General features: G+C 50.8%; 1 protein-coding gene across 3 annotated transcripts in view; it reads left to right on the top strand.

Annotated features, from left to right (window-relative positions):
* Positions 1–19,873, top strand: part of DLGAP5 (DLG associated protein 5) — a 220,224-nt gene that overhangs the window by 39,602 nt on the left and 160,749 nt on the right. For all 3 annotated transcript variants that reach the window (XM_030214158.1, XM_030214159.1, XM_030214156.1), the window contains exons 6-7: positions 6,922–6,999; positions 7,112–7,182. In XM_030214158.1, the coding sequence (XP_030070018.1) occupies positions 6,922–6,999; positions 7,112–7,182 (149 nt within the window). The remainder of the gene's footprint in view (positions 1–6,921; positions 7,000–7,111; positions 7,183–19,873) is intronic.

Genomic DNA, 19,873 nt, shown 5'->3' with positions numbered 1-19,873 from the left:
ATATATATAACAGCAAACATAATGAACTTACATAAGTATAATTTAAATAGAATATAACATACCTATAAATTGGCATATATAGATATTCTTCCAGAAGTTCACTCAAATCAAGACAGATCTGGACCAAAACACATATAAATAATATATTTATAAAGATATAAAAATACAATTTTGAAAAAACAAGTGAAAAGTGTTGTACCACCACGTATATTTCTGAAAAAAAAAATGAAAAAATAATAATGAATGGCATGGGCCCTACAAGAGCACGAACATCGGTTAACTTAAAAGTAATGTGTATTATATCCTTGAAAAAACCCCATGCCAAACATATGGCTGCCACAGTCACTTATGCAAAATGCGCTATAAGCGTTTACCTGTAAGGACTGAACTACTCAGAGGAGTAAACATTCGGATTGTTTTAGAATTGCCAGTTAGACTAAATAAAGAGGATAGTGCCTACTTGGCTAAAAAATCCAGTTAAATTTGTAAACGAAAGAGCAATAATAAGATCTAAAGGGTAAGAAACCTTTCAATAAAAATTAAAAATTAAACGTAGCTTGATCAGCTCCTGGATTTCAGACTGCCTGGGATGGCTCCTGTGCTTTGCCAGTTGAGCAGGGGTGTTGTGGCTGGTGGTGCCCACTTTAAAGGCATATAGGTTCGCCCTTTTCCTGCCTTATCCATTCCCCCCGCTTGCCATAGTCCCTCTGTTGCTGCCTGCCTCCAACTTTCCTCACAGCGTTAAAAAAAAAAAAAAAAAAGGGCGCTTTTACTGCGTGGCTGTTCTAAGGCTTTTTACAGAGATTCTGGTTCTTTGCAGCTTGACCAGAGCTCGTTGACTCTATGTTCTGAGGTGAGAGTGGTGCCCATCAACTCCAGGGAGGTCCCGCGGATGCCGTTCCGAGCAGGGTAAGTTTTGGCGCAAAGACGCCATTTTATTGCCATATTTCCGTCCAGTCGGGTGATGGCTGCTGAGGGAGTTAAGCGCTGCTCCCATTGTGGTAAACACAGATCAGCAGCGGGGCTGTGTAAAACGTGCTCCTTAGACGCTCACGGTAGTATGAGCATGGCGAGCGATGATTCTTCCTGCTCGATGGAGCTGGCAGCGGACGCCATTTTGGAAGCGCTGCATGTCTCGACCCTCGCGCTTGCGGAGGAGTCTGAGTGCAGGGGGACGCCTCGTGTTGAGGCTACCAGAGGAGCTCCAACATCCGTTTCTCCTAATTTGGAGGCGGAGGGTCAGGGTGAGTTTTTCTCCCCTGAGTTTGTGCTTTTAATGTATAAGGCGTTCATGCTGAAAAGAGCTCTGCCGCAGGCGTCTGATACTGCATTGCCTCCTGGTTTTTCTCCGGGTGCTGAGGCCCCGGGGATGGCTTCCTCCCCCGAGCGTTGGAAACACGCTAAACACAGACGGGTAAATTCCCCGTCTGAAAGTGGTGTATACCCCCCCCCCCCAGTCGGGCTGTGGGGAGTCTGAGGGATCTGGCAGGCCCTCAGGGACGGATGATCCAGAGGAGGGTGCCTGTTTGCCACTGGATTTGGATGATCCCAATGCGGTTCGGATTTTCCACCGCGACGAGCTGCCAGCTCTCATTACTGACACCTTGCAGGCCCTCTTGATTGATGATCTTGCTGAAGGCGAGGCCTCCTCTGTTAATCTTAGGATGGCAAGTACTAAGAAGCCTACTCGGGCCTTTCCGGTGCATGACTCCATCCAAGAGCTTATTTCTGCTCAATGGTCTGACCCTGATGGGCCGTTGAAAGTGGCCAGGGCTATGGGTCAGCTTTACCCTCTGCGTGAGGAGCACTTGGCCCCTTTGGGGATCCCTAAAGTGGATGCATTGGTCACGGCGGTGACAAAAAAGACCACCCTCCCAGTAGAGGGAGGGGTTGCTTTGAAAGACATGCAGGACTGGCGGCTGGAGTCTGCGCTGAAGCGGTCCTTTGAAATTGTGGGCCTTGCCTTGAGGGCGTCTATCTGCAGTTCCTGTGTAGCCTGGGTATGTCTTTCCTGGCTACAGCAGGCGGTGGAACCGCCTGCCGATGTGCCAGGTACCCTTTCTGAGGTTGCCCTGCGGATGGAGTCGGCCCTGTCATTTTTGGCTGACACCCTGTATGATCTGGTCAGAGCTTCAGCTAAACAGATGTCTGTGGCGGTTTCTGCCTGCCGCCTTCTTTGGCTACGGTATTGGCCTTCTTCCAAATGTTCTGTGTTTCCCTCCTCTTCCAGACCTCGCTTCCGTGAAGCTCGCAGGTATCGCCCAGGGCGCTCTGCTGGGTTTTCTCAACGTACCCGTTTTCAGCAGAGGAACTCCTTTCGCTCGGACAAACGTTCCGCAGGGGCCGGGTCAAGGCAAGGAGTTCAGGGGTGTCCTCCACAATGATGGGACGCCGGTCCACTCCTCCATGCCTGCAATAGGAGGATGTCTTTCCCTCTTTCTAGAGGAGTGGACCAAGATTACCTAGGATCAGTGGGTCCTGGAATTTTATGCCTCGGTGAGAGACGTGTTTGTGGAGTCCTGATGCGGCACTGCCGTCAAACGGGCGGCGGTAGAGGAGACCTTACAAATCTTGCTGCACCTCGGAGCAGTGATCCCTGTGCCTCCTGCCGAACGCGGCTCTGGCTGCTATTCCATTTATTTTGTTTCTCAAAGGCGGGTCTTTCAGACCGATCCTCGACTTACGAAGAGTAAACGAGTCCCTCAGAGTACGACATTTTCACATGGAAACCCTGTGTTCCGTCATTGTGGCGGTTCAGCCAGGAGAGTTTCTCACGTCTCTGGACCTGAAAGAAGCATATTTGCACATTCTTATCTTGCCTGCACACCAGCAGTTGCTCCGCTTTGCAGTGTTGGGAAAGCATTTCCAGTTTCGGGCCTTGCCTTTCGGCCTAGCCACAGCTCCCCGTACCTTCTCCAAGGTAATGGTGGTAGTAGCTGCCTGCCTCTGGCGAGAGGGTATCAGAGTTCACCCTTATCTTGACGACTGGCTGATCAGAGTGGATTTGGCAACCGAGCCAGAGTGGTGGCAGGCCTGCAGGCGCTAGGCTGGGTGGGCAATATACCCAAGTCACCTGACCCCCTCTCAGTCTCTCGATTATTTGGGGGTCCGGTTCGACACGGCCTTGGGGTTTGTCTTGCTCCCTGACCACAGGCGGTGCAAGCTTCAGAATCAGGTCCGTCTGCCTCGCCTGCGAGCTTGGGACTTTGTCCAACTGCTGGGGTCGATAGACAGCCACCTTGGAGGTGGTGCCTTGGGCGAGAGTGCATATGAGGCCTCTGCAGATTGCCCTGCTTCAACATTGGTCTCGGATGTCCCAGGAATATCAACGCAGACTAACGTTGCTCCCTGCGGCCCGGCTCAGTTTGGAGTGGTGGCTCTTCGACAGGATGCCAAGGAATGCCTCTTGCGCTTCCTTCTTGGTGTCTGGTGATAACAGATGCCAGCCTTCTAGGCTGGGGAGCACATTGCCAGGGAAGCTATGCTCAGGGTCTGTGGACACCCATGGAAGCGGGGTGGTCCATCAGTTGCTTGGAACTGAGAGCGATATTCCAGGCTCTTATGGCCTTTCAAAAAACTCTGAAGGGGCTTGCTGTCCGGGTTTTGTCAGTCAACACGAGAGCGATGGCATACATAAATCGTCACGAAGGCACTCATTGCAGGGCCCTGGCCGCGGAGGCCGCTCAGATTTGCCACTGGGCCGAGCTATACCTGCAGCTTTTGTCAGCAGCTCACATAGCAGGTCAGAGCAACGTGCAAGCCGATTTTCTCAGCAGGCATCAAATCGACCCGGCGGAATGGGAACTGGTAGAAGTTTTTCTTCAGATTTGTGCCAAATGGGGGACTCCCGGAATGGATCTAATGGCATCAAGTGCAAACGCCAAAGTCCCTTGCTTTTTCAGCAGAAGAAGATATCCTCACTCAGTGGGGTTGGATGCTCTGGCTCAACCCTCGCCCTCGGGTGTCCTGTATGTGTGCCCTCCTTGGCCCTTGGTAGGGCGAGTCCTACTGTGGATTCAACAGCACCGAGGTCTGATGATTCTCATCGCTCCAGATTGGCCAAGGCGTCAGTGGTATGTGGATCTCCGCCAGATGTTAGTGGACGTTCCGGTGCATTTGCCCCTGGTGCCGAACCTGTTGGTTCAGGGTCCAGTGTCGATGGAGGATCCCTGCCAATTTGGTCTTACGGCCTGGCTCTTGAGAGGGCGCAATTGAGAGACAAGTACTACTGTAACAAGGTCATCTCCACTCTCTTGCAGGCCCGCAAGCTGTCCACCTCCGTAGCTTATGCTCGGATCTGGCGCAAATTTGAGGCGTGGGGTGTTTCAAAGGCGATCACACCCACGCAGGCTACAGTCGACAGTGCTGGACGTTTTGCAGGAGGGCTTACAAAAAGTCCTGGCTTACAATTCCCTGCGGGTGCAAGTGGTAGCATTATCATGCTATCGAGGGAAAGTCGCTGGCTTGTCCTTTGCTGCCCATCCGGACATTGCCCGATTTCTCAGAGGGGTGCTTAGGCTCCGTCCTCCTGTCCGGTTGCCCTGTCCGGCCTGGAACCTGGGGCTGGTGTTGAAGGCTCTTCAGTGTTCGCCCTTCGAGCCGCTTAAACGAGCTTCGGAGAAGGATGTGACTTTTAAGACAGTCTGTTTGGTGGCCATTACATCGGCTAGACACATGTCTGAGCTGCAGGCGGTGTCCTGTCGGGACCCTTTTCTGCAATTCTCGGAGTCCGTAGTAACGGTACGTACAGTGCCTTCCTTCCTGCCTAAGGTGGTTTCAGCGTTTCACCTGAACCAGCCCATTTTTCTTCCTTCCTTTTCTAGGGAAGGGTTCCCGGACTCCTTTGAGCAGTTACATCTTCTGGATGTCCGCAGGGCGCTGTTGCAGTATCTACAGATGTCTAATGACTTCAGGACTTCTGATCGCCTTTTTATCTTGTCAGGTCCTCGGCTTGGAGGCCCGGCGTCTAAGGCCACTGTAGCCCGTTGGCTCAAGGAAGTTATTTTTGCTGCGTATCTGCTTTCAGGTCGGTCTCCGCCTGAAGCGTTTAAGGCGCATTCCACGAGAGCGATTTCCTCGTCGTAGGCCGAAACGGGTGCACTGTCTCTTTTCAAGAGATCTGTAGTGCGGCTACTTGGGCTGCTCAGCTCTCATTTGTCCGGCATTATAGTCTGGATGTTGCAGCGAAGCAGGACGCTATTTTTGGAGCACAAGTGCTTGCTCACAGTGTGGCTTGTTCCCACCCTAAGTAGGGATTGCTTTTGTACATCCCATCAGTTAATGGATTCATCTGCTGCTGATGACAAGGGAATATTAGGTTCTTACCTTGGTAATTTTCTTTCCATTAGTCACAGCAGATGAATCCATGATACCTTCCTGTCTGACTTGTTTTTTTGTTCAGATCTTTCATGCAGATATAGATCTCATTGGGAGAAGTTGGATACCAATTCTCAAAGTTTCTACATGATGATCTACGGGAGGTTGAGTTCATCCCTCCTTTGTATGTTTATTGCTCCTGTTCTGGGGCGTTTTCGCTGTGAGGAAAGTTTGTTCTACCTTTATGGTTCACTCTGCTTTGGAAATCTCAAATACTAAAGACAGTTGGGGCTAGCCGCCAAGAGGCACTAAGGATTTTCAGTGTTCTCTATCTCTACCTGCTGGTAGGCGGATACAACCCATCAGTTAATGGATTCATCTGCTGTGACTAAAGGAAAGAGAATTACCAAGGCAAGAACCTAATTTTCCCATGAGTGGTGAAAACAGGTTCTTTAAGAATAGTGTTGGTGCAAGTGAGGAAAACAGTCCTTCTAGTAGTTGGTATGTCTTCCTCTCTTCATCATGGCATATTCCACCTTTATCTGTAGTCTGCAGTACTGCTGTGGCTAGCAAGGACTCTCTGCTGTACCACTTGGTCTTCTCTGAACTGCTTTTGGACCTTATTTATTTATTTAGATTTTGCTCACACCTTTTTCAGTAATAGCTCAAGGTGAGTTACATTCAGGTACTCTGGATATTTCTCTGTCCCATGACGGGGCCTAGCCTACCATCTCCACAAACTTTGCTACCTCTTTTTGGGCAGCCAGGGCATGAACTCCCTTCCTATCATGCCAGTCAGTGATGGTGGCTGTCCTTGATTTGGATTATGTCCTGTACATAGCACTACAGGCATCTGCAGCTAGTGCCACAAGCAAGCCTTCAGACCCCAAACTGCCATGTGCAGCTAGTGCCACAAGCAAGCCTTCAGACCCCATACACACGCATACATGTAATGTGGCAGTTTGGGGTCTGAAGACTTGTGTGGCACTAGATGCGCATGTCTGTAGTGCTCTCTAAAGATCATAAGCCATATCTATATATATATATATATATATATATATATATATATATATATATATATATATATATATATATATATATAAAACTCACCCTCAACGTTCTGAAGACAGTGATGTCAGTGAAGCCAAGCCCTGACTTCCTTCAAAAAGGTTCGAAGGTTCGTGGTGATGAAGCCACCAAAATCGCTCTGGGCCCCGCCCTCAAGGGCGGAGCAATGGCAGAACAACGAAGGGGTTGGCAGGGAGGGAGGCGGGGGTGGGTGGGGTGGGAAATCGCTATGGGCCCTGCCCTCGAGGGCGGAGCAATGGCAGAACAACCAAGGGGTTGGCAGGGAGGTGGGAAATTGCTACGGGCCCTGCCCTCGCGTCAAACGTCATGATGTTGAGGGCGGAGCAATGCCACAACAACGAAGGGGTTGGCAGGGGGGTGTTGCTGACGAAAACCTTGCTAGCGCCCGTTTCATTTGTTCAGAAACGGGCCTCTTTTACTAGTTTTATATAATGTAGATGATAGGATTTTAAAACAAGTTAAATTTATTGAAATATTTTTGCTTGCAAATAAAATTTGACTTTCCTCCCTCTGCAGTATTTCCTACAGTCACACACACAAGAACCACAAGGGCAACCATAGATGCTATGACCAAACAGCTGCCTAAAGTAATAGGTGAGTGTAGCAATGGAGGTTGAACCATTTCTAACTTTTTGGGATTACCTTAAGTAATTAACCTTTCAATATTTCATTGGCTAAACAGAAAATTTGTTGGGTTTTTCTTTAGGCACACAGATACAAAGAAAGGCTGCGCCAAAAGAAAAACAGCAAAAAACAGGAAAAACTGAAAGTGTTCAGGTACAGTGGTTTAATGTCTGACTTTGCTTTTAAAACCACAGCATTTTAGTATGTGTAAATCACCTACCTGAGTTTTCATTACTTTTCATTTTTTGGGTGGCTTGTTTATGTATGTATGCAACAAATATTACATAGTTCAGTTTTATTATGCATCTGTTGCTAAAATGATGGAAGGAGTAAAAGTGTGGTTTAAAAATAAGGAAGAATTCAATTATCTAAGAAAACACAGGATTTATATCATGTCAACATTTCCAGTTTGTTAGACTCAGTGGTAGAAACTTTATTGGGCTGGCATTAATTGCACTTTGGGTTGCATGGCAGGGATACATCTTTTCTATATGGGAGAAATCCCAAAATGGCTCTACACTTTACAGATGCTTCCCCCTTAAGTTGTTAAGGAAGGCTATTCACAGCTTTTATTAACATCTATCGTTTGTTAGGTTGGCAAAAACCCGAAAGTCCCTATACAAATGTTATTTAGGTAATGGTGACATGGAGGTTTATGCTTACCGGATTATTATAAGTACAATAAAGCCTGTTTGGCTCGGCATTTGAGGAATTGGTTCTTGGACAAAGGAGACTATACCTCAGTGCGGTTTGAGGCAGAGCTGTTTGCTTCTTGGCACTTCAGCTTTTGTTACAGGCACCTGGGAGGGTTCTTCCCTCTGGCTTTAGGTGGCAGAAGTTTGTTAAAAATGTTGAGGAAATAATGGTAAGTTCCATATCATCAAGCTGATCAATCCATAGACTGGTGGGTTGTGTCCATCTACCAGCAGGTGGAGATAGAGAGCAAACTTTTGCCTCCCTATATGTGGTCATGTGCTGCCGGAAACTCCTCAGTATGTTCTCTATCTCAGCAGGTGGTGGTCACACACAGCAGCAGCTCTGGCTAGGCCTCCAAGCCTAATCCTTAGGTTTTGTTGAGGCCTGGGGTTGAGGGCTCTTTTGAGCAAGTGCAAACCTGGTGGTGCCAGGTCCCTCCTTTTCTCCCCCCCTCCCGCTGGCTCCGTTTAAAAAAAAAAAAAAAAAAAATTTTAAACGTCTTTAAAGGCGTTTAATTCGACGTTTCTTTAAACGTTCATTGCAGCTACTCACTGGGACACCAGTTCGTTACAGCTCGGAGCGGCAAGCAGGTAATTTTACCTTTTATAGCGGGCAGGGGGTTCCCCGATTCTTCTCCTCGTGGCAATGGCGTCTGAGGGCGAGGGCGCAAAGGGTCGCTCCCCGGATCGCTGGAGCGCTTCTAGAGGGGATGCGGGGGTTTTACAACCTGATTCGCCCTTGATGGGTGACAGTTTAGTGACCGATGAATGTCCCGGTCGTTCCTCCGGCGTGGCGGTTTTTTCCCGCCATAATCGCCCATCCCCCACTCCTCGCCTCCGCCATCTTGGCCGGCCACGCGACTCGGACGGCTTCTTCGTGGGCCGCCCTTGAGGTTGGAGACATTAATGCCATGAACGCCCTTAATTTGGGCGACGGCACAAAAGCGGCTAAAGTTAAGCGCCGTTCTTCCCGCGCGGCTCCTTCGCGGAGTTTCGCGCCGGACGCCATTTTGGATGCGCAGCATGTCTCTCCCCCGCTATTGCGAGCGCCGGTTGAGAGTGCGTCTAGGGCTGTTGCCCAGGCTGCGGAAGTGCACAGTCTGGGGGGTTTCTCCCTCCGAGTTTGTTTTGCTGCTGCATCAGGCTTTCCTCATGCAAAACGCTGCCCCTGCTCCCTCTTCTGATAAAGAGGTTGAGGTTCCCAGAGGTAAACGCCCTCGGGTTGATTTCCAGGCCTTGGAGGACTTTGTCTCTTCCGATGTAGATGAGGGCAGCGTGTCTGAGGTCTCCCAACGATCCTTTGCGGATTCCTTGGAGGAGATAGATCCCCGCTCGGAGGAGCGGATGACCCCTCTGCAGCGCGGCTTTTTAGCCCAGAGGTTTTGCCCAACCTGTTGTTACAGGCCATGGACACTTTGAAGATTTCCTCTCCGGAGGACGTCTCTCCCTCAGCCCCTGTTGGCTCTGCCATTATGCTGGGGACGAAGCGCCCGCCTAGAACCTTCCACGTGCATGATGCCATGCACACCTTAATTGCGGCTCAATGGGATGTCCCGGAAACGAGCCTTAAAGTGGCTAGGGCTATGTCCCGCCTCTATCCTTTGGCTGTGAGTGAACGTGAGGCCTATCTGTGGCCTACCGTGGATTCTTTAATCACTGCGGTGACTAAGAAAACGGCGTTGCCGGTGGAAGGTGGCACGGCCCTAAAGGACTCCCAAGACAGAAGATTGGAGGCGGCCTTAAGGTCGTCCTTTGAGGCAGCTGCTTTAAGTTTGCAGGCCTCAGTTTGCGGCTCCTATGTGGCCAGGGCGTGCCGGACTATGGTGCAGCGGGCTTCCCCCTCGGATCATTCCTTGAGGGCTGATTGGCCGGCCCTGGAATCGGGCTTAACCTATTTGGCAGACTTGCTGTATGATGTCTTGAGAGCCTCAGCTAAAGGCATGGCTCAGACAGTCTCTGCGCGGCGGTGGCTTTGGCTGAAACATTGGTCTGCTGACCACGCCTCTAATTCCCGCCTGGCTAGATTGCCTTTTAAAGGCAAGCTGCTCTTTGGGGTCGAGCTGGACAAAATCGTGACTGATCTCGGCACGTCTAAGGGCAAGAAATTACCAGAGGTCAGGGCTCGGGTTAGTACTCGTCCCGGTACCTCCAGAGGACGGTTGCAGGAAGCCCGTCGGTACCGCCCGGGCAAGTCGGGTTCCTCTGCCCCCTCTTCCTTCAAGAGAAATTTCTCCCCCAAGCAGCATTCCTTTCGCAGAGACCGCCGTCCCGGAGGTGCTCCCTCCGGTCCTCCCCCAGGGTCTCGTACCCAATGACGGGGCCTTGGTCCACGCCCCAGTGCAGATTGGAGGACGGCTGTCCTCGTTTCTGGGCGAGTGGACCACTATAACTTCAGACGCGTGGGTGCTGGAAGTCATCAGAGACGGCTACAAGCTAGAGTTCTGCCAACCCTTAAGAGACGGGTTTGTACTCTCTCCCTGCAAGTCTCCGGTCAAGCTGTGGTAGTGCAGCAGACCTTGGACAACCTGATCCGCCTGGGTGCGGTCGTTCCGGTGCCAAAAAATCAGATTGGCAAGGGACGTTACTCCATTTCCTTTGTGGTTCCAAAGAAAGGAGGTTCTGTCCGGCCTATCCTCGACCTCAAAGGGGTCAATCGGGCCGGGAAAGTGAGGCACTTTCGCATGGAGACTCTCCGCTCTGTTATAGCGGCAGTGAAGGCAGGGGAGTACCTGGCATCCTTGGACATCAAGGAAGCATACTTGCATATTCCCATCTGGCCTCCTCATCAACGCTTTCTGCGTTTTGCAGTCCTGGGCCGACACTTCCAGTTCAGAGCCCTCCCGTTCGGGTTGGCTACTGCTCCGCGGACCTTTTCCAAAGTAATGGGGGTCATAGCGGCCTTCCTGCTAAAGGAAGGAGTACAAGTCCATCCTTATCTGGACGACTGGTTGATCCGAGCCCCCTCTTATGCAGAGTGCGGCAAAGCTATGGACCGGGTAGTTGCTCTTTTGAGCTCCCTGGGATGGATCATCAACTGGAAGAAGAGCCAGCTGCGCCCGACTCAGTCCCTGGAGTATCTGGGAGTTCGATTCGACACCCAAGTGGGCAGAGTGTTCCTGCCAGACAATCGGATTGTCAAGCTTCAGGCTCAGGTGGACTAGTTCCTAGTAGCCTCTCCTATTCGGGCTTGGGACTACGTGCAGCTGTTGGGCTCTATGACGGCCACGATGGAAGTAGTGCCCTGGGCCAGGGCTCATATGAGACCACTACAGCTTTCTCTGCTGCTGCGCTGGACTCCGATGTCGGAGGATTATGCTGTGCGCCTTCCCGTGGACCCAGCAGTGCGCAAGGCGCTGAGCTGGTGGACGCAGACAGTCAAGTTGTCTGCAGGATTGCCTCTGGTGACCCCGGAGTGGATTGTCGTCACGACAGACGCCTCTTTGATGGGCTGGGGAGCCCACTGCTTGGGAAGGACAGCGCAGGGGCTCTAGTCTCCTGCAGAGGCAAGTGGTCTATCAACCTCCTGGAACTCAGAGCCATTCGGTTGGTGTTATTGGAGTTCATCCCGGTACTGGTGTTGAAGCCTGTACGGGTCCTGTCGGACAATGCCACGGCTGTGGCCTATATCAACCGCCAGGGAGGTACCAAGAGCGCCCCTCTAGCCAAGGAGGCTATGAGTCTTTGCCAGTGGGCGGAAGCGAACCTGGAGCAGCTTTCAGCGGCCCACATTGCCGGAGTCAGGAATGTCAAGGCGGACTTTCTCAGTCGCCATACCTTGGAGCCCGGAGAGTGGCAACTATCTGCTCAGGCGTTCTTGGACATCACGAAGCGCTGGGGCCAGCCGAGCCTAGATCTGATGGCGTCATCGGCCAATTGCCAAGTGCCGCGCTTTTTCAGCAGAGGACGGGACCCTCGATCCCTGGGAGTAGATGCTCTTCTCCAACAGTGGCCGACACAAGAGCTCCTCTATGTGTTCCCGCCCTGGCCCATGTTGGGCAGGGTGCTAGACCGGGTGGCAAAGCATCCCGGCAGGGTAATCCTGGTGGGTCCGGATTGGCCCAGACGTCCCTGGTATGCGGACTTGATCAGGCTCTCAGTCGACGATCCTCTGCGGCTGTCAGTGGAGCAGGGCCTGTTACATCAGGGTCCCGTGGTGATGGAGGATCCCTCTCCCTTTGGTCTTACGGCCTGGCTATTGAGCGGCAGCGTCTGAGGAAGAAGGGCTTCTCAGACAAGGTCATCGCCACTATGCTGAGAGCGAGGAAGCGCTCTACTTCTACTGCTTACGCCAGGGTTTGGCGTATCTTTGCAGCATGGTGTGAAGCAGGCTCACTTTCTCCCTTCACTGCTCCAATTTCTTCAGTGTTGGCGTTCCTGCAAGAAGGTCTGGAGAAAGGCCTGTCGCTCAGTTCCCTTAAAGTCCAGGTAGCGGCTCTGGCTTGCTTCAGGGGCCGCCTGAAGGGTGCTTCCCTGGCTTCGCAGCCAGATGTGGTGCGCTTTCTCAAGGGAGTTAATCACCTGCGCCCTCCTCTGCACTCAGTGGTGCCTGCGTGGAATCTCAACCTGGTGCTAAGAGCATTGCAGAAGCCGCCTTTGGAACCCTTGTCGAGGGCATCTCTGAAAGACCCGACGTTGAAAGCAGTCTTTTTGGTGGCTATCACTTCAGCCAGAAGAGTTTCCGAGCTCCAGGCGCTCTCATGTCGAGAGCCTTTTCTGCAGTTCACTGAGGCAGGAGTGACTATTCGCACAGTGCCTTCCTTCCTGCCCGAGATTGGTTCTCGCTTCCATGTGAATCAGCAGCTCTGTCTCCCTTCCTTTCGTAGGGAGGACTACCCAGAGGAGTACTCCGCTCTTGAATATCTGGATGTGAGACGAGTCATCATCAGATACTTGGAAGTGACCAATGATTTCCGGAAATCGGATCATCTGTTTGTCCTGTTTGCAGGTCCTCGTAAGGGTCTGCAGGCTGCTAAGCCTACAGTGGCAAGATGGGTCAAGGAAGCCATTGCAGCGGCTTATGTGGCCGCGGGGAAGGTGCCGCCTATCTAGCTGAAGGCTCACTCCACGAGAGCTCAGGCGGCCTCGATGGCAGAGGCCGGATCCGTCTCCTTGGAAGAGATATGCAAGGCGGCAACATGGGCTTCGGCTCATACATTCTCCAAGCATTACCGTTTGACTGTGGCTGCACGGGCGGAGGCCCGGTTTGGAGCTTCAGTGTTGAGGTCAGGGATTTCTATGTCCCGCCCTGGGTGAGTACTGCTTCGGTACATCCCACCAGTCTATGGATTGATCAGCTTGATGATATGGAAGGTAAAATTATGTATAATCATACCTGATAATTTTCTTTCCATTAATCATAGCTGATCAATCCATAGCCCCTCCCAGATATCTGTACTGTTTATATTCTGGTTGAATTTTAGGTTCAAGTTTAGCCTTCAGTTACTTCAGGAGGACTTCGTGTTCAAGTTCTTCTTTCACTTGGATTCTTCAAGAGTTGAGACGAGTTTGTGTTACAGTGAGCTGCTGCATTCCTCTCCCCCCCGTTTTACGGGGCTGGATTGAGACATAAATTCTGCCGGCACTCCCTCCCGCTTCGTGCGGCTGTAGGGCAGTTTTGTACCCCTCCCGCTTCGGCGGTGTTAGGGTCAGTCAGCTCCTCCCGCGGTTGCGGTTGCAGGATAAGCCAGATCCCCCCGCATCGGCGGGTGTGGTGTCCCTCCCCCGCTCCGCGGGGATGAGCTGGACGGATTCCCCTCCCCCACTTGTGTGGGGATGAGCTGGGTTAATTCCCCTCCCCCGTTTCGGCGGTGGTGAGCTGGGCAGAGTGTCCCTTCGTGGGTGTAATTCTCTAAGTGCTGAGTCCTGCGGATGGAGCTTTGATATCGACATACTGAGGAGTTTCCAGCAGCACATGACCACATATAGGGAGGCAAAAGTTTGCTCTCTATCTCCACCTGCTGGTAGATGGACACAACCCACCAGTCTATGGATTGATCAGCTATGATTAATGGAAAGAAAATTATCAGGTATGATTATACATAATTTTACCATCTTACTAGATATTGGGGACTATCTCTTTTATCTATTTGAGGGAATATACAGACTTTGGGTTGGGGGTATTTTAGTCCAATTGACTGACGTCTTTCCATAGCATCAACTGCAACTTCCTTGTCACTTGCAGCAGATGAATCCAGGAACTAGTGGGTTAAGTCCGCCTACCAGCAGGTGGAGATAGAGATAAACTAAAGGCAGTAATGTCAGATAGCCAGCTCCTTCCTCAGTTAGTATGTCTCTATCTCAGCAGGTGGTGGACGGCTTTTTCTCCAGCTCCTGGGCCCAAGGCCTCTGAGGGTGCTCCTGGGCTGGTGGCCAGTTTGAGCCGGGGGTGGCGGACTGGTGGTGTCCCCTTTGGCAGCATACGCAGTTGCTGGGTCCCTGCTGCACCTCAAATTCCCTCTGAACAGGCTTTTGCTGTTCCTTTCCTTCCCTGTTTGTTTCTGCCTCATCACTAAAAAAAAAAAGAGATTGGACTCGGCTTTTCGGCTGATCTGTCAACGTTGGGGGAAGACCAGTAATGGATCTCATGACCATGGCTTGCAATGCCAAAATCCCCCAGTTCTTCAGCCGCAAACGGCAGCCAGGATCCGCAGGATTGGATACTCTTCTCCAGCCATGGCCAGAACAACAGCTACTGTATGTTTTTTTTTCTCTGTGGCCTCTGATAGGGAAAGTTCTTTGCCGCATAGGGCGGCATCGGGAGCCGGTCGTTCTAGTGGCCCCAGACTGGCCCCGACAGCCGTGGTATGCGGATCTTGTTCGAGCACTCTCAGAGCCACCATTGCGACTTCTGGTGACTTCCGATCTGCTGCATCAAGGGCCAGTTTAGATGGAAAATCCGTACCGCTTTGGTCTTACGGCCTGGCTATTGAGAGGCGGCAGCTGAGGAAGAAGAGATTTTCAGGACAAGTCATTGCCACTCTAATGGAGGCGTGGAAGCAGTCTACTTCAGCAGTGTACGCGCGAGTGTGGAAAGCTTTCTCTGCTTGGTATGCTTTGTGTGCTGAATCGTCTTTTCGGGCGGACATTTCGGTTATTTTGGAGTTCCTTCAGGATGGCCTTCAAAAGGGATTGGCATATAATTCCTTTCGAGTGCAGGTGGCCGCGCTAGCTTGTTTTAGGGGCAAACTGGACGCTTCCTCTTTAGCAGCTCATTCTGCTGTGGTCCGTTTCCTACGTGGGGCTCTTCGGCTTCGGCCTCCTCTGCAGCAGCCGTGCCCGGCGTGGCATTTGAATGTGGTACTGCGAGCCCTCCAGGCCCCACCGTTTGAGCCGTTGAATAAGGTTTCTGAGAAGGATCTAACACTTAAGACAGTGTTTTTGGTGGCCATTGCTTCGGCTAGGAGGATTTCTGAAATTCAGGCTTTGTCTTGCAGAGATCCTTTTTTGCAGTTTTCTGAAGCAGGGATGTCGATTGGGACGCTGCCATCGTTTCTACCTAAAGTGGTTTCGGCTTTCCAAGTCAATCAGGCGGTTTATCTTCCGTCTTTTCGAAGAGAGGATTATCCGGAGGAGTTTGCCTCGCTACGTTTCCTGGACATGCGGAGAGCCTTGTTTCGGTACTTGCAGATCTCTAACGAGTTTCGACGCTCGGATCATCTCTTTGTGCTCTTGTCGGGATCGAAAAGAGGTGAGTCTGCTTATAAGGCTTCCATTGCTTACTGGATTAGGGAAGCCATTGGAGCGGCGTATCTGCTACAAGGGCGGGCGTCTCCAGTGACCCTGAAGGCGCATTCTACTCGGGCACAGGTGGCTTCTTGGGCGGAGGTGTCGGCCTTATCTCTGGAAGAGATTTGTCGGGCGGCTGCTTGGGCATCCTGTCATACTTTTGCGAAGCATTACAGTCTAGATGTGTCTGCTCGGGAGGATGCGAGTTTTGGGGCGGGAGTGTTGATGCGGGGAGCGTGGGCTTCCCACCCTACTTAAGGAATGCTTGTTACATCCCACTAGTTCCTGGATTAATCTGCTGCAGGTGACAAGGAAGGTAAAATTATGTCCTACTTGATGATTTTCTTTTTACTTTAACACAACAGATGAATCCAGGATCCCTCCTTAGTTCAGCTGACGGTTTTTTCATTTTCTGCGCAGTATGGCTATTTTTTCCTTCTGGGTTCTCTTTTTGCAGAGTTCAGACAGATATGGGAACACGGAAAGGATGCCGATTTCTGGATCAAGTTGCAGTTATTTCGAAGTTCTTATTTGGTTCTCTTGTTTTTCATAGTGAGGATGGTTTCTGGTTGTTGTTGGTTTCATATTTTTGGCCATGGCAAATGCTTACGAATGACATACTAACTGAGAAGCTGGCCGTCTGACATCACTGCCTTTAGTTTATCTCTATCTCCACCTGCTGGTAGGCGGACTTAACCCACTAGTTCCTGGATTCATCTGCTGTGTTAAAGGAAAGAAAATTATCAGGTAAGACATAATTTTACCATTATGTTTCTGCCCTGGACAAAACTGCATCTAGCCATCAAATTGCTAAACTTAATCCTCTTCTGACTTTGAAAGATAGAGATTGCTTGTTAATGTCAATTCTTCATAAAGCAATTATGGATTTCTCCCCTTTGAAAAACATGTCAGCATTATTGGACAAGTGGAGAGCAGATCTGCTTCCATGGATTTTGGTAGACTGATTGCTCAGATCCCAAGTTTAACAGTAGCTGTGGAATTAAGGGACTGTCAGTTTAGGGTGCTGCATAGTGCATATATTTCAACACAATTCAACATGGGTGGTGTTGACACTGCTCTTTGTCTGAAGTGCACTCAAACACTTGATTCATTTTTCCATGCTTTTTGGAAATGACCATAGGTCTGGGTTTATTTGAATGCAGATGGTTCGATAGTTGGAAAGTGGCTATACCATTCTCGGCTGCAGGTTTTTTTGTTAGATAAGCATGAAGTATTTTTATTGCAGAGTGGGGGTGGCCGTCTGCCTGTGTGCAAGGCAGCTTTATTGGATAAAAAAATCTATTGTAAAGGTTTGTACAGTCCTGACTCGCCCTCTTTTTAGGGTGGCAAAGTATGTTGCACCATATTAATGGAGAAACAAAAAGGCTGTCTTTTAAAGACACAAGAAATATATATTTCCTCAGCAATCCTCCAGACTGTTCAAGACGCTTGGGTTATGCACTCCTACCAGCAGAGGGAGACTGAGAACACTAAAACTTCTTATACAAGTAGCCTGTGCAGACCTTCTACTAACCAGTATTTTCTCAGTCTCAGCAGAGGGTAGATGTGTGCAGCCTGTGCAGTGTCTGGTAGGCCCGTTTGGTGTTTCTAGGTTGGGTTGTAAATGTTAGATAACCCACACTTGGATCTCTATGGGTTGTAAATGTTAGAGAACTCACACTTGGATCTCTATTACAGGGTGTAAGTCCTAAGGGGCTTCTTATTCCCTATGGGGTGTCACATCTGGGTGACCGGGTCCCTCCCCCTGTGTTCTTCCTCTGGAGGACTGCTTGACCTAGGCTACAGACCTCGTTCTGTACCCTTGAGGCGTTCAGGCATCAGCGAGGTTTAAAAAACAAAATGTTTTTAAAAGGCGGCTATTTTGGCCGTTCTTGTGGCAGTCCAGAGATAAAACGTCTTCAAGGGCGTTCTTGCCTTAGGTGGTTTTGCCTAGTCTGTCAGAGCACAAAGCAACTGTTTGTTTTTATTGTGTTCGCGGCCATTATGTGTAAGCCGGCGAGGTGTCGGTTTTGCGCGAAGCGCGGCATTGAAGTGAAATGTGGCCAATGTAAATTTTGTGGGGAGCCTACGTTGTCAGCGCTCTTCCACCCCCGTGCTTTCCCCTGAGTTGGCGGAGGTGTTGAGCGGCGATATGACTATGCTTTCCGGGCCGGTAACGGCGGGACTGTTTTTTGTGGGAAACGCGGCCATTTTGGCTGCGCATCCCGCGTCGGCCTCGATGGAGCTGATTTTGGCGGGAAGCACTGCCCTTTTGGCTGCGCATTCCGTACTGGCGCCGGGGGACCCTTGTGTGGCGGGAAGCGTGCCTAGTTTAGCCGCGGATCACGCGATGGACCTGCCGCCTCTGCAGCGAGGGGGGTCCATCAAGGAGACTGCGGGAAGTGTTATTGGGGCTTCAGCAGTGTTGGGGGGGGGGTCTGGCTTCCCCCCCCCCCCTGAGTTTGTTTGGTCTCTGGCTTCCCCCCCCTGAGTTTGTTTGGTCTCTGGCTTCCCCCCCTGAGTTTGTTTGGTGTCTGTATAATGCCTGGAGAGCTGGCCCCTTTCAGGCTGTTTGTTCCCCGGAGTCTGCTAGCTCAGTGGGAGTTAAACGCCCACGGGTGGATATTTCGGAGCCTATGGAGATACTTTCTCTGCCTGGGTCGGACGTTTGGAGTGACCCAGGAGAGGAGGATCTCTTAGATGTCTGAGGATCAGGATGGGCTAAGGCCTGGGGAAGATTCTTCGGTGGTTCCCATTTTTCATAAGGAGGAGGAGTTAGTGCTCATTGATCATGTGATCTCTACTTTGAAGTTTGCTCCGGCGGCCACTCCCTCTGCGGAGGGACCCCAGGTAGATCCCTTGTTTACGGGGATTCGGAGAGCCTCCTGTTCCTTTCCCATGAATTCAGACATTAGGGACATGGTTTTTCTGGAATGATCTGTGCAGGAGGCTGCTTGTAAGGTATCTAGGGCTATGGCGCGGCTGTATCCCTTGCCTCCGGAAGATTTGGCTCTGCTTAAACCACCTACTGTGGATGCGGTGGTTATGGCGGTTACTAAGGCTAAGGCCATTCCGATGGATGGCAGTACAGCCTTACAGGATCCTCAGGATAGGAAGCTAGAGTCCTTTCTGAAGCGCAGCTTTGATTTGTCGGCTTTTACATAGTAACATAGTAGATGACGGCAGAAAAAGACCTGCCCGGTCCATCCAGTCTGCCCAACAAGACAAACATATGTGTAAACCTTACCTTGATTTGTACCTGCCTTTATTCAGGGCACAGACCGTACAAGTCTGCGCAGCAGTACTTCCCGCCTCCCAAACACCAGTCCCGCCTCCCATCACCGGCTCTGGCACAGACCGTATAAGTCTGCCCCCCACTATCCTCGCCTCCCAACCACCAACCCCTCTTCCCCCCCCACCTGCTCCGCCACCCAATTTCGGCTAAGCTGAGGATCCATTCCTTCTGCACAGGATTCCTTTATGCATATCCCACGCATGTTTGAATTGTTACCGTTTTCATCTCCACCACCTCCCGCGGGAGGGCATTCCAAGCATCCACCACCCTCTCCGTGAAAAAATACTTCCTGACATCTTTCCTGAGGCTGCCCACCTTCAACCTCATTTCATGTCCTCTCGTTCTACCGGTTTCCCATCTCTGGAAAAGATTTATTTGCGGATTAATACCTTTCAAATATTTGAACGTCTGTATCATATCACCCCTGTTCCTCCTTTCCTCCAGGGTATACATGTTCAGGTCAGCAAGTCTCTCCTCATACGTCTTGGAATGCAAATCCCGTACCATTCTTGTAGCTTTTCTGTGCACCGCTTCCATTTTTTTTAACATCCTTCGCAAGGTACGGCCTCCAAAACTGAACACAATACTCCAGGTGGGGCCTCACCAACGACTTGTACAAGGGGCATCAACACTTCCTTCTGCTGATCACATCTCTCTCTATACAGCCTAGCAACCTTCTCGCTACAGCCACCGCCTTGTCACACTGTTTCGTCGCCTTCAGATCCTCGGATACTATCACACCAAGATCCCTCTCCCCTTCAGTACCTATCAGACTCTCGCCGCCTAACACATAAGTCTCTCTTGGGTTTCTACTCCCTAAGTGCATCACTTTGCATTTCTTCGCATTGAATTTTAATTGCCAAACCTTAGACCATTCTTCTAGCTTCCTCAGATCCTTTTTCATGCTTTCCACTCCCTCCCGGGTGTCCACTCTGTTGCAAATCTTAGTATCATCCGCAAATAGGCAAACTTTACCTTCTAACCCTACGGCAATGTCGCTCACAAATATATTGAACAGAATCGGCCCCAGCACCGATCCCTGAGGCACTCCACTACTCACCTTTCCCTCCTCCGAGCGAACTCCATTTACCACCATCCTCTGTCGTCTGCCGTCAACCAGTTCCTAATC

Source organism: Microcaecilia unicolor, chromosome 9 (genome assembly GCF_901765095.1).
Source record: "Microcaecilia unicolor chromosome 9, aMicUni1.1, whole genome shotgun sequence".
NCBI lineage: Eukaryota > Metazoa > Chordata > Amphibia > Gymnophiona > Siphonopidae > Microcaecilia > Microcaecilia unicolor.
The sequence above is the reverse complement of the archived record's forward strand: the minus strand, read 5'-3'. Positions and strand labels throughout refer to the sequence as shown.